Raw genomic sequence first — 18,006 nt, 5'->3', positions numbered from 1 at the left:
AAAAAGCCTTTTGCGGACATACATAAAAAGTGTACATGCATACACACACACATTTTCGCTTTTATATATATATACTAGCGGAGGTGGGGGGGGGTACCCGGCGTTGCCTGTGTGTTTGGAGGTGTGTGTGTTTTTGGGTGAATGAAAAGAGAAATGGTTGGGCAGGTGTTTGTTTTTTCAACTCTTATCCTCGAGTAGCCAATGGGCCTTGATAAGTGGTAATATATAGTTTGTACAAAGTATATATATATATATATATATATATATATATATATATATATATATATATATATATATATATATATAAAAAAATAGGTTGGAGTCGCTGAATAACGCAATCTCCTGTTATAGCGGTTCCATCCTCCTTCCCGAATTTGACTACTGTGCACTTTTAAACTCTCATCCTCGAGTGGCCTATGGGCCTTGATAAGTGGTAATATATATAGTTTCTACAAAATGTATATGTATATATAACAAAATAGGTTGGTGTCGTTGAATAACTCATCCTCCCGTTAAAGTTGTTCCATCCTCTTTCCCAAATTTGACTACTGTGCACTTTTGAACTGTCATCCTCGAGTTGCCTATTGGCCTTGATAAGTGCTAATATAGAGAGAAGAGAAACAGGGTGAGAGAGAGAGAGAAGATAAAGAGGGTGAGAGAGAGGCAGAAGAGAAAGTTGTTCCATCCTCTTTCCCAAATTTGACTACTGTGCCCGTTTGAACTCTCATCCTCGAGTTGCCTATTGGCCTTGATAAGTGCTAATATAGATAGAAGGGAAAGAGGGTGAGAGAGAGAGAGAAGAGAATGAGGGTGAGAGAGAGAGAGAGAGAAGAGAAAGAGGTGTAGAGAGAGAGAGAGAGAGAGAAATATGGTGATAGAGAGAGAGTAGAGAAAGAGGTAGAGAGAGAGAGAAGAGGGTGAGAGAGAGAGAAGAGAAAGGGAGTGAGAGAGAGAGAGAGAAAGAGGGTGAGTTGGAAAATAATAAAGTGTGAAACAAAAATGTTCAGGTGCGATGTTTAACAGAAAGATGGCAGGTGCCCGTTTTTGACGATTTAATGATGTCAACTTTGAGTGTGGGACAGTATTTATTCACCGCATATCTGTTTGCTTCTTTCTTTATACGAAAAAGTCGAATTGACAACTGTTGAATATTTAAGTTTTGAAAGTTGGGCAAATTAAATACACACGCGACGCCAGTTCGTAACTCATACATATTATCATTTAGATGTGATATAAAAAGTTTGAAGAAGAAGCAACCCGAGTGCAAAGCAAGCGGAAAAAATCCTTTCGCGGACATATCCGAAAACACACACACACACACAAACATTTTCGCTTTTATATATATATAGATATATATTTATTTATTTATAATCAAAAAATAATTATTCAATGAATGAAAAAATATAACGAATGAAAAATTATAGTGAAGAAAAAAATTTAAAAGAATCGAAATATATAATTAGTTTCATATAGAATAGAGATAAATACTTACCTTCATATCCCCAAGAATGACGGAACACACGTAAATTGAACCTCTCTTTTCCTTTGACAAATATTTCTCACATTTCTTTATGTCATCGCTGTAAGTGTGACAAAATGGGGTCAACGGGTTAATACCAGTAAGAAATTAAGTGAAAACGTGATGTTTTTACTGCATCATGCTTTTCTTGCAGTAGCCGTAGTTAAAAAAAAGGAAACAGACGCTTTCTTTCATTGTGTTTGACGTCACTGAAACGTTCTGAAATAATAACGCTACTAGTGGAACCTGGTACCAGATGGGTGACCATTTGAGACTTCTAGGTGCTCTCCGATTATCTTGGCAGTGTTTCCAGTCGTCCCGGACTTTCCTTGCCACTGGACTCAAGCAGTGCCGATTCAGGAGAGATGTGGTTGGAGATTGCGCGACTCTTACGACACAGTTACACGCGCAGCTGCCCCTACAGGGGGTGTCCTTTGTCTTTTGAGACTGAACGGAGGCATCGGAGTGGAACCTATGGACATTCCACAGGAGACTCTTTCATATGTAATATATTGATGCTGGCATTCTGTGGATGTTCAGCATAAATGGAGACGCCCTGATATTATTGTACCTATTTACAATGCCTTTTTGGTCAAGATCAAAGTGTAGTTAGATTAGGATCCACAGAGTGATTGAGGTATTTTGGTAAATGTTGCCAGTCAAGAGTAAGACTTCAAAGTCTCATCTGTTACATAGTAAAAAAGACCCTGTACCCTCCCCCTCCCAATTTCTTGTAGGGCCTTGTGCCTAATTTTGTTGAATTGAATTTTTTGTACGTTTTTTATGTTCAATTTTTTCTTTCTCAATAAAATATATAAACAAGATCAAAGTGTAGTATCTGTTCTTCAGATGCTGCACTTCATTTTATTGTTCTCTTTCGGTGGAGGAGAAATCCTTCAGGACTGAGACAATTTTTATCTTTGTACCTTTTCTCCACGTTAAAAAACGACCCTGGTGTCTAACTCTGTCCCGTGGGGAGGCATAGCAAATAGGTACAATGCCTAGACACCAGGGTCGTTTTTTAACGTGGAGAAAAGGTACAAAAATAAAAAATTGTCTCAGTCGTGAAGGACTGCTCCTCCACCGAAAGAGAACAAGAAATGGAAATGCAGCATCTGAAGAACAGATACTACACTGAGATATTTATTTGCTCCCCCACTGAGCAAATTAGGCACAAGGCCGATTTTAAAGTGAGGAGTGAAGGGGAAATGGGGGACCAACTCCCCGAGGAGTAGGGGAGCCGGATAATGACAATTGGTATGAAGGGTTGCCCCTACATTGATCAAGGTCTTATATGTGGGGCTGCCCCCACATATGGTCTTTGCTTGCAGTATCTGCCGAAACAGATACTACACTTTGAGGTATTTATTTGCTCCCCCACTGAGCAAATTAGGCACAAGGCCGATTTGTAATGTGAGGAGTGAAGGGGAAATAGGGACCAACTCCCCGGGGAGTAGGGGAGCTGTATAGTGACAATTGGTATGAAGGGTTGCCCCTACATTGACCAAGGTCTTATTATGTGGGGGAAACCCCACATATGGTCTTTGCTTGCAGTATCTGCCGGAACAGATGGTATTTATTTGCTCCCCCACCGAGCAAACTAGGCACAAGCCGATTTTTAATGTGAGGAGTGAAGGGGGGGGGGGGAAGGGAAAAAGGGGACCAGCTCCCGAGAGGTGGGAAATGGGAGCTGGTTAATGGTCAGGCATGTGGGGTTGCCCCCACATCTGGTCTTTGCTAGTCATAGCTTGCAGTATCTGCCGGAACAGATGGTATTTATTTGCTCCCCCACCGAGCAAATTAGGCACAAGGCCAATTTTTAATGTGAGGAGTGAAGGGAGGGGGAAGGGAAAAAGGGGACCAGCTCACGAGAGGTGGGAAATGGGAGCTGGTTAAAGGTCAGGTATGTGGGGTTGCCCCCACATCTGGTCTTTGCTTGCAGTATCTGCCGGAACAGATGGTATTTATTTGCTCCCTCACTGAGCAAATTAGGCACAAGGCCGATTTTTAATGTGAGGACTGAAGGGGAAATGGGGAACAACTCCCCGGGGAGTAGGGGAGCTGGATAGTGACAATTGGTATGAAGGGTTACCCCTACATTGACCAAGGTCTTATATGTGGGGTTGCCCCCACATATGGTCTTTGCTTGCAGTATCTGCCGGAACAGATGGTATTTATTTGCTCCCCCACCGAGCAAATTAGGCACAAGGCCAATTTTTAATGTGAGGAGTGAAGGGAGGGGGAAGGGGAAAAGGGGACCAGCTCCCGAGAGGTGGGAAATGGGAGCTGGTTAAAGGTCAGGCATGTGGGGTTGCCCCTACATCTGGTCTTTGCTAGTCATAGCTAGTCATAGCTTGCAGTATCTGCCGGAACAGATGGTATTTATTTGCTCCCCCACCGAGCAAATTAGGCACAAGGCCAATTTTTAATGTGAGGAGTGAAGGGAGGGGGAAGGGAAAAAAGGGGACCAGCTCCCGAGAGGTGGGAAATGGGAGCTGGTTAAAGGTCAGGCATGTGGGGTTGCCCCCACATCTGGTCTTTGCTAGTCATAGCTAGTCATAGCTGCAGTATCTGCCGGAAGAGATGGTATTTATTTGCTCCCCCACTGAGCAAATTAGGCACAAGGCCGATTTTTAATGTGAGGAGTGAAGGGAGGGGGAAGGGGAAAAGGGGACCAGCTCCCGAGAGGTGGGAAATGGGAGCTGGTTAAAGGTCAGGCATGTGGGGTTGCCCCTACATCTGATCTTTGCTAGTCATAGCTAGTCATAACTAGTCATTGCTTGCAGTATCTGCCGGAACAGATGGTATTTATTTGCTCCCCCACTGAGCAAATTAGGCACAAGGCCGTTTTTAATGTGAGGTAAAAACCAGCTCCCCTAAAAGGGGTCACTCTGGTTACCAAAAATAATAATTGTCCCAGTATAGAGGGTTTCCCCTCCATTGACTGGTACAAATTATCTTAAGTGCAGTATCTGCCGGAACAGATGGTATTTATTTGCTCCCCCACCGAGCAAATTAGGCACAAGGCCAATTTTTAATGTGAGGAGTGAAGGGGAGGGGAAGGGAAAAAAGGGGACCAGCTCCCGAGAGGTGGGAAATGGGAGCTGGTTAAAGGTCAGGCATGTGGGGTTGCCCCCACATCTGGTCTTTGCTAGTCATAGCTAGTCATAGCTTGCAGTATCTGCCGGAACAGATACTACACTTTGATCTTGCCCAAAAGGCCAAAACTGCAAAAGTATTTATCTAAGCTAGCAAAGACGCCCAGCGTAGCCCGGTCGTAAACTATGCTTAAATATAATATTTTAATTCTTTCAGATTTCATATTCATTATTATAGAGTCAATTTCCTATTGATTTGTATATATTATAAAGTTGTATATATTATAAAGTTGTATATATTATAAAGTTGTATGTATTATAAAGTTGTATAGATTATAAAGTTGTATAGATTATAAAGTTGTAATGTCAAAAAATACAAAAAATATATCCATATGACTTGGGTGCATCAGCATGAATCGAAACCGAAACCAAAACTTATCAAGAAAAAAATTATTTATAAAAAAATAGATGACTTGAGTGCCGTCAGCTATAATTGAAATCGAAACCAAAACTTATGAAGAATTCTTGATATAATTATTAATTACAAGAAATTGAAGATCATAACCATTTAACAACAGTCACTGAAGAAAAAAGATGCAATCGCGACATTCAAAATAACACGTTATCATATTAATAGATTAATATATAAACTAGCGAGACCCGTGGAAATTCCACAGAGGACTCCTTCATATGTAATATATTGATGTTGGTATTCTGTAGACGTTCAGCGTAAATGGAGACACTCTGATATTATTGTAGCCCTTTTGTTAAAACTGCAAAAGCATTTATCTACCAAACAGTCAGCAGGATTTTCTTTTAGTGCAACTCTAGCAGTATCAGAATTTTTGTAGGAATTTTTGACACCCCTAACACGAAACTGCGAATACAATATAAAAATCTCGTAATTTCTCTGTTAAAAGTGGGTTATTTATTTTCTTTATGGATTATACTTCCAAAATAAACTATTACAGTTGTTTTAAAAGTAATAAAAATATTTTTATTTTTTTTTTAAAACAGTAATGAATTTTCCGAACTCAATATTTTTTAATTTTTAAACTCAATATTTTTAAATTTTTAAATTTTAAAAATCTATCAAAATTTTTCTATTGATTCTATTTTTACGATATTTTCAGGGTCAATGTGAAATTTTATGTTCTTTCCAATAAACCGAATATAATATTTTAGACAAACGTTTTTTTTAAATTCACGCCCCCCCATTTTCACGCCCCCCCATTTTCACGCCCCCCCCATTTTGAAATGTCTATTAAAAAGTAAATAATTAATTTATGTTTAATAGGTTTATATATCACAAATTGAAGAGAAAAGGTCAATAAATAATATATTCAAATTTAAAACAAAAAAAAAAATCAGTTTTTTAGAAATTTACCTGTAAAGTCCGAAGTTTAAAACCTTATTTTATAAGAACACATTTTTTCTTTTTGTCTTTTTTTTTTTTTTTAATGAAACCTTGGTCCTTGCTCCTTTAATTGAAAAAAAAATTAGGGCTTGAATTACATTTTTCGAGGAGTTATAAGCTTAGAAAGATAGGGGGTCGAATAATTTACGCCTCTCATTTTGAAATGTCTATTAAAAAGTAAATAATTTATGTTTAATAGGTTTATATATCACAAATTGAAGAGAAAAGGTCAATAAATAATATATTCAAATTTAAAACAAAAAAAAAAAACAGTTTTTTAGAAATTTACCTGTAAAGTCCGAAGTTTAAAACCTTTTTAAAAAAAAAAAAACACATTGTTTTGTTTTGTTTTTTTTTTTAAATAAAACCTTGGTCCTTACTCCTTTAATTGAAAAAAAAATTAGGGCTTGAATTACATTTTTCGAGGAGTTATAAGCTTGGAAAGATGGGGTGGAATTATTCACTATTTTCACGAAATTTCTGACACTGCTAGTGCAACTCTGGTTTTGGGAAGTGTTGCGGAGCTCCGTCGGTATCTAACCAGTGAGCTGAGCATCGTCAGTTATCGTAAAGAACCCACATCGCAAGTCATAACCCATTCGAGAAATGGGTTGGTCATGTTACGTAAAAGAAGAGAAGCGACCTGTTACCGGTGATGGAGATAAAGTGGCAACAAGTCACTTACAAATATTTCTTGGAAAAATAAATAAAAAATACCGTCAGATTGGCGTGAAAAAATAATGATGTAGATTTATTTATCGGAGAGTTACATGGAGTAGAAGTTTATATCTAGTGAGTTCTTAGGGTAGAAATCCTTCTGACTGAGGAAATTGTTTTTTTATAGCTGGTTTAAGGAGTAAAGGTTATTAAAAAGAGGAGCTCATAGAATAGTTAAAATCCACATGGGTTTAGAGTTCATGGTAAGAGCATGTGTTGAAAACACGTGTATTTTAAAATAAGAGTTTGTTCGTTACGAATTGCAACAAGAAAATGCCGCGGGGCTTTCCTTACTTTAGCTGTAAGCGTTGCCATTTTTTAGGGTCCTTTTTCTGGGCGTCTTAGTCCTGGAGAGTTACATATTTTATACACACATGGTGAAGGCTTTGCTTAGTGCCGCGAAGGGAAAACCTGTCCTACCACGTCGAACTCTAGCCTTCTAAAGAGAAAGGGAGAAGTCCCTTATTTCCTGTCATGTGATTTTTTTGAGAACCGGAAACGGTGACTTCTAAAAAATGTTCCTTGTTAAGTTTGGTTCCGGCGTAGTTGCTACATAACGCTTCATAACGGCATTTATTTTGGTTCTTGATCAATTCGTGAAGCGCCCATTTATCAAGTTTTTGTCTTTCCAATCTCTCTCAAGTGGTTCGAAATTAACGTATACGTTACGTATAATTCAGAAGCAAGTTCTCGAAAAGTTGAGTGTGGATTGGCTTTGACTAAGGCTTTTAATTGATCGATCATTCTTAAATTAAAATCTCAGAATTGTGTTTGAAATTATTCAATAAAAATATCAAACTCATACATGCATACATATGAAATATGAAATATATGCACAAATATGAAATATGAAATACATGAAATATGAAATATATGCACAAATATGAAATATGAAATTATTGAAATATATGCACAAATATGAAATATGAAATGCATGAAATATGAAATACATGCACAAATATGAAATATGAAATACATGAAATATATGCACAAATATGAAATATGAAATACATGAAATATGAAATTATTGAAATATGAAACACATGCACAAATATAAAATATGAAATACATGTACAAATATGAAATATGAAATACATGAAATATGAAATACATGAAATATGAAATATATGCACAAATATGAAATATGAAATTATTGAAAAGACATTTTTATTCCGGACACCGACAAGTTATTTACTCGCATTGTCCATTTTGTTGGAATAAACAAATATCTGAATTCTAACCAGGATAAGGAAATGGTACTAATGATATCATCAGAATTTTCCGGCCAGTTTATATATTGCTGTATTGTCTGTCACTATGCTAATCATCTTCAAGACTCTCGTCGCCGCCAAAAAATTTCTTAAATCACCTGTGCTGTGCATTTAGTAGTGGTTATTGAGACATGTGCATGCGAGTGTTATGGTTTTTCTAAATAGTTTACTTCTAGTAAGTAAAAAAAAAAATGCTTGAACTGAGAACGAAATCAAAACTGAAAGACAGTGAGTCAAGTTTGGTTGGTTTTTGTTTTTATGTTCAGCTAAAATTCTGAAACTACAAAACAAAGCCCAACAAAGTTAGAATAATTTTGAATCGGCGTTGCCCTAAAGGAATAATACATATATCGCCCACATTTTGACATGTTATTTTCCAAGTCGCACACGTGCAGTTTTTGAGCAATCATTAATTTATGTGGATGGAACTGCAAACACCAATCATGTTTTCATTAATCTAATAACTTGCCACCTCATCAAGCAATGTGGTTTGAACTAGTGCACATTTTACTGCAGAAATGTTATTTTGATTGGTTGGTTGTTTTTGTTTTACGGCATATCAACCCTTTTCGGGTTATTTAATGCCGAATCCAAAGATTTTGAAGAAAAAATTTTTTAATAGAATATATTTGTTGTTTTCAAGTCGGTTTCTATTTAACCCATAGTTGGGACCCTAACAGGTACTATCACTCCGGATCTGAGTGGACCTGGGAGCAATGGTAATTAAAGGGTGGCTCCACACTCCCCAAAGCCCACAAGCTGGGGCCTCACCATTGGATATAGTTTAAGGTCATACCCCCATTGAGGGACTTTTACCCTCTGCAGGGGGGCAGTCGGCGTATTCTAATGCCCCACCGACAGGGTCAAGTGAGTCAAGTACGATAACCATTACGTCAGCTTGTCATGATCTTTAAAAGGTGTTTTCAAACCTACTTATCTTAACATAAATAATCTGTCATGGGAACAATTCATGCGTAGTAATGAAACAGTTAGCAAACAGATAAAAATCTGATGACCCCCCACCAAGTGCCAATTTTTCAATTTGGATTCATTAGCAGCCTATTTTTCCAGATGAAAACCGATCAAAAACTTTTCCACATGTCTGAATACCCTATATACCAAATTTCAAGTCTTTAGATGAAATATTTGTTGAGTATATAGGTTGAGAGTTGTCCTCATACACATTCTCACTTTTATACTACAAGCTGTACCTAGAGATAGCGAGTCAAGTACGATAACCATTAGACATGACTTTTAAAAACTGTATTTAAACCAACTCATACTTCACATAAGGAAGCTGTCATATTTCAAGACCGTGCATGCGCAGTCATGAAACAGTTGAAGACAGATAAAAATCCAGATGCCTCCCATGCACCACTTTTCAATTTTGACGCCTTAGCAGCTGTTTTCCAGACAATAACGGATTAAAAAGTTTTCTAGATGTCTGATTACCCTACATACAAAATTTCAAGTCTGTAGTTTGTTACATTTTTAGTAAAAAAAATGTAATTAATTATTCTTTTATATGTTGTTCGAAATAGAGAAAGAATAGGAGTTTGTTTTTGTTTTATTTTCATCAATTGTATTGTCGTCTGTGTTCAGTCAAAAAGAAACCAAACAAAAAAAAATCAAGAAAACAATCACGAGAGAGGATATGACGAGATATATAGAGAGTGGTCAAAGAAAAGAAAGAATAGCTAACGAGCGCTAACAGTAGAGGAGAAAGAAAGAAAGAAAAAAAAGAAACCAGTTATTGAACGCTGGCAGGCTGCATAAAGAGGGGGAGATGAAAATATATATAGAGAAAGGGGGGGCGTTTTAACCTGCGTGCTTATGAAGGACACAAGAGACAGTCTGCTCCTCGCTGCTGAGGGAAGCAGCTGACAACGGCGACACTGGGAACAGATATAAGATTAGCAGTAATACTGCGGTGGATAAAAGTCGAGTAGGTGTGCTTAATAAACATTGGAAAAGGAGTCTATTTGATATATTTGGAGCCAGTTTTTTTAAGGAAATCAGATAAGAAGAAGAACAAAGGAAATCGGATAAGAAGAAGAAGAACGAAGTAAAGTCGCTAAGTGAAGCAAAATCTCTCTCTCCCCCCCTTATTCTCTCTTTGTTTGGACTGAGCAGACGATAATAACCAGTACGAAAATGTTGTATTGAGATCTAGCATTTTTCTTGAACATTCTCTCTCGATCAAGACAATTTATTTTCTTTCATGCATTACTTCTTTAAATTATCAAAATAATTGCATTTTTATTTATTTTTGTGTTGTTATAAATAAACTTACATCCATAATTCCCATCGGCATTTTGTTTGTTATTTCAGTTGTGTTTTTCTGTCTTATGTTTTACCGTTGCCTCTGAAGAATTTGGATACTCCCTTCCCGTATTGATTTATTTACGTTTTAATCCCGGAAGAAAATTTTTTTTTTTTTTTTTTTATTATTGTTGCGATCATATCTCTACACTTCCCCGTGGAGAGCGCCGAGTTGTAACAAGATAAAAAAATTTGTTGAGTATATAGGTTAAGAAGTGTTCTCACACTCACATTCTCTCTTTTATAGATATATAGACTACTGGAAAAATGATGGGATCCTTCTATTGATCCAGTAAATATCTCACTGCTGATGCAATTCTCTACTTATATAAGAGCCAGGTACGTCCAAGGATGCTGTATTGCTGTCACATGTGGGTAGGAGCTGCTAGGAAGTCTTATCCTGCATTGACAGAGTTCAGAATAGACTTTGAAGCCTAGTGGGGATACCCTTTTCTCTTCCCTGCAACCTCTTTCTTACAGAAGAGACGTTGCGAGCCTGTCTTTGTTTTATCGTTATTTTCATGGCAAGCGCTTGTCTGAGCTCCACTTTATGGTCCCCCCCCCCCACCAAACATTCACGAGAAACACTCGTTTGGCTGAAAACACAATCAATAATTTCTCCCACTCTTTATCTGTGGCTAAACCTAAACGTAGATTCCATGAACAAAGTTTCTTTCTTAGAACTGCACACCTGTGGAACTCTCTTCTGTTTACCTGCTTTCCAGCTGACTACAATATGGCTGTCTTCAAGACCAATGCTAACAAATTCTTGATGAGCTGTTCTTAAGTAATTCAATTTACCAAATTTACACTTCTAAAAATTACTATGAGATTGTTCTTTTAACCATTGTACACTCTTTAACCCTTATCCTCAAGTGGCCTCTGGGCCTTGATAAGTGATGATTCCTTTGTGAAAATAAAAAAAAATAAAAGACAGTAAGAAATATTAGAAAATGATTGAATCGATATAGAGTGTAATCGGCCAGTAGAAATACATAGATACAACTTTAATTACAGTTTCAAAACCCGAGATGGAATTACCAGATTACGAGGTTCCTTCAATAAGTTTCCAGACTTTTTTTGTACAGGCATTTAAAATTGTCGTAGATTCTTAAAAATTTGGTACATTATTGCTATACATCTAATGAGATGACTGACCAATTTTTATGATTTTCGGTTCAAAGAAACGTCTACGGCAGAAATTGGAATACACTCTTCTAAAATCTGATCATCACAGCTGATGAATTTCAAAAATTCAATCTAGACGTGAGGACACGTTAGAAAAACGATATGCAATAAAATTCTGTTTTAAACTTGGAAAAAAAGCCACAGAAACGTATGGGATGCTTCAGACTGCTTTTGGACCATCTTGCATGAATCAAGAATTAGTTTTTGAGTGGCATAAGAGATTCAAGGAAGGCAGGGAGTTTGTGAGGGATGATGAGAGGTGTGGGACGAGTAAGGAAGTCAGACTACCAGAGTTGATTGGCCAAATAAAGACTTTCATGGATAAGGACCGTCGTGGCTATAGAGATAATAAGTGTACAGTTTGATGTCAGTGTGGGAACTGTGCATAAATTATTTGCGAGGAACTGAAGATGCGGAAGATTTGTGCGAATGTACCAGCCCACAACTCCATCGTTGTTACAGACTATTTAACCAAAATGGGCATCAAGATATTTCCTCATCCTTCCTTTAGTCCGGACCTTGCTTCCTGTGACTTTTGGTTATTCCCTAAGTTCCAGGAAAACCTTAGAGGCTGTTGTTGATGTGGCAACAGTAAAGTAGAGAATTGCATCAACAGTGAAATATCTACTGGATTGATAGAAGGATCCCACGATTTTTCCAGCGACCTTGGCAATGGATTTGATGTACGTGTTCCATTTTAAGTCAGGAGTAAAGGTCAGCCATGAAAACATAAAGCCTCCTCAAGATGAGAGCCATTCATTTCAATTGGTGGCAGATGGGGATTAGAGGGTTGATGATGTAACAATAGAAGCTTGGTTTATACGCTTTCTTAAATTACAAGGTGCCTTCAAGTTTTCAGACTTTTTTTTGTACAGGCATTTAAAATTGTCGTAGACCCTTGAAAATTCAGTATGTTATTGCTATACGTCGCATGAGATGGCTTACCAATTTTTATGATTTCACGTTCAAATGAACAGCTACAGCAGGAATTAGAATACACGCTACTAAAGCCTGATTGTCACAGCTGGTGAATTTCAAAAATGCAATCTGGACATGAAAACACTCTAGAAGAATGATATGCCATAAAATTTTGTTTTAAATTGGAAAAAATATCACAGAAATGTTTGGACCATCTTGCATGAATCCAGCATCAGTTTTTGAGTGGCATAAGAGATTCAAGGAAGGCAGGGAGTCTGTGATAGATGATGAGATGATGATGATGTGGAATGAATCCAGCATCTTGCTTCCTGTGACTTTTGATTATTCGGGTTTGTATTACTGTACACATAGATTCGAAAAAGTTGTCAAAAAACAAATAAAGAACAAATAAATGTTATCAAAGGCAAGATAAGTTACTTTTCAACCAAACTGGATATATTTTTTGTGTTTTTATTCAGTGTAACATGTTTATTCAGCTCGAAAAACATGCAGTGTTTACCGATGTATTGGAAAATTCAAAATGGCAGCCCACTCTCTCTCGGAGAGGGTACGTTTGGGAAAAGGTATTATAAATAATAAACTAGACAAAATACTGTTAGAAATTCGCTCAATATATGTTACCGTGACATAAGTTGACATGTATTCGGTTGTTTTCTAACAGTATTTTGTCTAGTTTATTATTTATAATACCTTTTCCCAAACGTACCCTCTCCGAGAGAGAGTCGGCTGCCATTTTGAATTTTCCAATACATCGGTAAACACTGCATGTTTTTCGAGCTGAATAAACATGTTACACTGAATAAAAACACAAAAAATATATCCAGTTAGGTAGAAAAGTAACTTATCTTGCCTTTGATAACATTTATTTGTTCTATATTTGTTTTTTGACAACTTTTTCGAATCTATGTGTACAGTAATACAAATCCGATTATTCCCTAAGTTCAAGGAAAATCTTAGCGGCTGTCGTTATTGAGGAGATGAACGAAGTTGTGATGAGGGTCATTGGCACGCTCACACAGAAGTTGCTGGAACGGTACAACAAGTACATTGCAGCCGGAGGAGATTACTTCAAAGGAGACTAAAGTTTCATGTGTTTGCTATCAATAAAAGTGCTCATATGAAAAACGTCTAGACACCTATTGAAGGCAGTCTCATTATATTTAAACTCAAATATGACTTTTGCTGATTTAAAAGATATTTTAGTTGAATTTGCAACGATAATGATTTTTTAAGAACTACAAAGTAAGAAAATGCAGTAGTCACAAGGAAGACAATAAGAAATATTAGAAAATGGTAAAATGGGAAAAAACAGAAATACATAGATCAAACTTTAATTACATTTTCAAAAACCGAGATGAAATATTTTTTTGTTTTTTTGCTTACCTAAAGTAAATTCCTTTGCCAAAAAATCCTTGGCGACTTAGACGCAAATCTAGTCCGGAAGTACAGATGTCATCTTTGGAAACAACGGTGCCGTGGTACAAATCTTTTATGTTCAGATTAAAGTCTTAAAAACACAAAAAAATGAAAATTGAAATCGGGGAGGCGGGAGGTGGAATATAAAAAAAAAAGAAAAAAAAGATGAGGAAGAAGGAAAAGAGGATGAAGAATAAAAAAAATACATCGATTTTATTAAATGAAAATCTTGTTTGTATTTTTTGTGAAGCAAATTATGAATTATTATCGTTATGTCCATGGGAAGTGCTCGTCTGAGCTCCAATCTCTGCCTCCCCCCCTCTTGCCAATCTTTCTTTTAATAACCCTTATCCCCGAGTGGCCTCCAGGCCTTGATTAGTGGTGACTTCCATGTTAAAAAAAAAAAATTATATTTAAAAAAAAACAAACAAAAAACAATGAAGATTTGAGAAAACTCAAAAGAAGATGCTGGCAATCATCACTATCAGCAAAACCATCATCATCAACACCATCACCACCACCACCATCATCCTAACCATAATCATCATGATCATCATGACCATGATGATGATCATCATCACCAACACCACCACTATCATCATCATCATTATGATGATCATCATCATTATGATCATCACGACTTGTATAGAATAATTACCCATCGAAGACGCTTCTAAAACTAAACATCGCTTACAACGCAAGAGTTTATGGACCCGGCCAGAGACTTTACTGTGATGAATCAGAATTAAAATTGGAATAGAGGCAAGTGAAATTTTTAGGATATTTACGAATCCAAAAGTTACACAAAGTAATTGAGGCAACAGAAACGACTCCGACTTTATTGAAAAGAACGCAACTGTCTTTGTGGAATTAATACAGTGTTTAGATGATCAAAGTCTATCACTAGTAATGAGGGAAGCCCTGAACGATGGCTGCAAAGCATTGAACATATTAAGAGAGCATTATTTATCGAAAGGAAAACCCAAAATTATTTCCTTATATACTGAACTGACATCTCTAAAACGTATGGAAGCTGAGACGATTACAGATTATATTATAAGGGCCGAAATAAGAGCAAATTCATTAAAAATGTCTGGCAAAGTTATTAGTGACAGTCTATTAATCTCCATAACCCTTAAAGGGTTACCGAGTGATTTCAAGCCATTTACCACCGTGATAACCCAGAAAGAAAAACCTATGACTTTTAGTCAATTCAAGGTGGCACTCAGAAGTTATGAGGAAACTGAGAAAAATGATCACAGAAAATATTTTACAAATATCATGAAATTTAAAAATGGCCGCTTAAAAACACCAAAATTTAATTATACCTTTACGTTGAATAAAAACCGCAATTTTTCCCAAAAACAATTTTTCTCCTAAGAAAAGCACGAAAATTATTTGTTATAATTGTGGGCAACCTAATCACAAGAGTTTCCAATGTAGATACAAAAATTTTAAAGGAGACTCCATTAAAAATGTGCAGAGCACTGTTAGCGAACATACATTTTTATTTTCATGTATGTTTGACGCTTTAACAAACAGTAATGAATTTCTTATCGGTTGTGGCGCAACAGCACATGTGATTACAAAGGAATCGGATTTTATCAATTTTGATCCCAACTTCAACTCTCACAATCACTTTGCAGAGCTGGCTCATGGCAGTCACGTAAACAATATCGTTTTGAAGAAAACTGATGCTAAAATCTTGCTAAGGCATAATGAAGGTGAACTTTGCTTCTGTATTCTGGAAATTTAAACAAAATATATTTTCTGTACAAACCGCCTCAAAAGAAGATGCGGTTATCCTTTACGGAGATGGTCCCGACGTCCGCCTCGTTCTGAGTTCGGGGAGAGGCCGTCTGACGTAGGCAGTGTTGAGGCAGAAAATTACCCTAACCCTAAAATATGCGATATGTCACAGACAGATGCTTTTACAAATATTGTGAAACAAATCACAGAATTTTACAGGGTTAACTAACCACGTGGAACTATTCTAATCATGTGGACTGTTTTTTTTTTTTTTTTTTTTTAATTCTAATTATTTGAACTGTTTATTTTGTAAAATTCCAATTATTTGAACTTTTGAATTATCAAAAATTTGAAATGTTTATTTTTTAAAATTCTAATTATTTGAAGTTTTTGTTTTGTAAAATTCTAATTATTTGAACTGTTTATTTTTTTAAATTCTAATTATTTGAACTGTTTAAAATAAAAAATAAAAATTCTAATTATTGGGACGGTTTTTTTTTCTTCTTAAGTTAACAACTGGGCACTTTATTGAAGGGGTAATTTTCTGCCTCGACACCGCCTACGTCAGACGGCCTCTCCCCGAGCTCAGAACGAGACGGACGCTGGGACCATCTCCGTAAAGGTTATCCGAAGATGCAAATATAAACTGGTGTGCCCAAATGAAACTGTATTCAATATTAAAGAAAATGGAAGACTATATTATTTAAATAGCGTAGTCCCATCAAAAACCGCCTGCATGATTTACAGACATGGCATAAAATTCTTGGTCACTGTAATATTCGAGATATCAAAAAGTTGCCGAGTGTGGTTGACGGAATGAAAATAAAAACTTCAAAGAACTTGACACACTGTGACAAAGTATTGCAACAAGATACCAGACAAGATGATTTGAACGGTCCTGAGGAACCGGTATGCAGAGAACAGCTCAGGTATGCATTAAATCTTGTAGACGATTTATCCGGTTTGATAATAGTCTATTTCTTAAAGAACAAATCCGATACCTTGCTAGCAACTAAAAATACTAAGCTAACATGGTCCCCTATGGTGCAGTAAAAAGTATCCGGTCCAACAGTGGTACAGAATTCACTAATAAACACTTTGTTTAATTAACTATTGTGTCCAACATGAAAAATCGGCTCCTAATTCACCACCCCAAAACGGAATACAAAACTAACATAATCGTAACGATTTAGCTTAGTTGATTTGGCCATATTATAAATATAAAAAAAAAATTATAAAATTTTTTTTTGTTTAAATAAATTATGTGAAATAAAGAAATATAGAAATCTAATTTAAGAAATCAACGAATAGTATTATTAAAAGATATTAAATGGTTACGGATTTTTTTGTGACAGGTTTTTAAAATAGTGATACAAAAATATTTAAATAAGCTCCTGACAAAGATGCGTCCGGGATAAATGTTTTCGCATGTTTTATTTCCTTTAAGTGAAATGTCTTTACATAATATTCTATTGTTAAAGTGTTTTTTATTCAATAAGTCTGAAGAACGGCTGTTTATGTGAAAATTTTCAAACGCCATAATGTTTGAATTTGTCCAATTAGTCTTGAAACAATTGTAACTAACAATGAAATACACTTTTTGTTGCTATCAATTCTTTTTTTTGAAGTCTTGGTTTTTGTTAATACAGTGTATATATCTATATATCTATATCTATCTATCTATCTATATATATATATATATATATTTATATATATATATATATTGAAAATTTATTCTGGACAAGACGTTAAGCTGTATCCAATTTTCTTTGTATTAACACTTTAACATACTAATGTGTAACTAATATTTTTACTGAAATAAAAACAAAAATAAAAAAATAAAAAACAAAACAAAATTAATTCATCATCATCTCCATCATCACCAACATATTCCTCATCACAATCATTATCATCATCATTATCACTATCATCATTATCACCATAATCATCATCATCATCATAGTCACCAGTATCATCATCACCACCACCATAATCATGATCATCACCATCAACATTATCAACATCATCACTATCATCATCATCATCATCATCATTACCATCATCTTCATCACTACCATCACCATCATCATCCCTATCACCATTATCACCACAATGATTACCACCATTATCTTTATCATCATCATCACCATTATCCTTATTATCACCACCGTTATCAACATCATCACCACCACTATCATCAAGATCACTATCATCATCATCATCATCACCACATCACCCCATGAATAATATATTTCTCTTAGTTTTTCTGTATTTTCTGAAAAGAGTTAAAATAACAAGTAAAATCATCAACAAAGTCATCATCATCACCATCACCATCATCATCATCATCATCAACATCATTTTCTGAAA

The 18,006-nt window shown here is 35.9% G+C and overlaps 1 protein-coding gene across 3 annotated transcripts in view; it reads right to left on the bottom strand.

Moving 5' to 3' along the window:
• LOC145274182 (uncharacterized) overlaps nucleotides 1–18,006 on the bottom strand; it is a 49,356-nt gene that overhangs the window by 9,358 nt on the left and 21,992 nt on the right. For all 3 annotated transcript variants that reach the window (XM_080127345.1, XM_080127344.1, XM_080127346.1), the window contains exons 3-4: nucleotides 13,855–13,978; nucleotides 1,493–1,580 (exon numbers count right to left, since the gene is read on the bottom strand). In XM_080127345.1, coding sequence (XP_079983471.1) covers nucleotides 1,493–1,580; nucleotides 13,855–13,978 — 212 coding nt within the window. The remainder of the gene's footprint in view (nucleotides 1–1,492; nucleotides 1,581–13,854; nucleotides 13,979–18,006) is intronic.

This window comes from Euprymna scolopes, unplaced genomic scaffold, assembly GCF_053919585.1.
Source record: "Euprymna scolopes isolate OS-2025 unplaced genomic scaffold, ASM5391958v1 sca275, whole genome shotgun sequence".
Taxonomy (NCBI): Eukaryota; Metazoa; Mollusca; class Cephalopoda; order Sepiida; family Sepiolidae; genus Euprymna; species Euprymna scolopes.
This window is presented reverse-complemented; position numbering and strand designations above follow the sequence as displayed.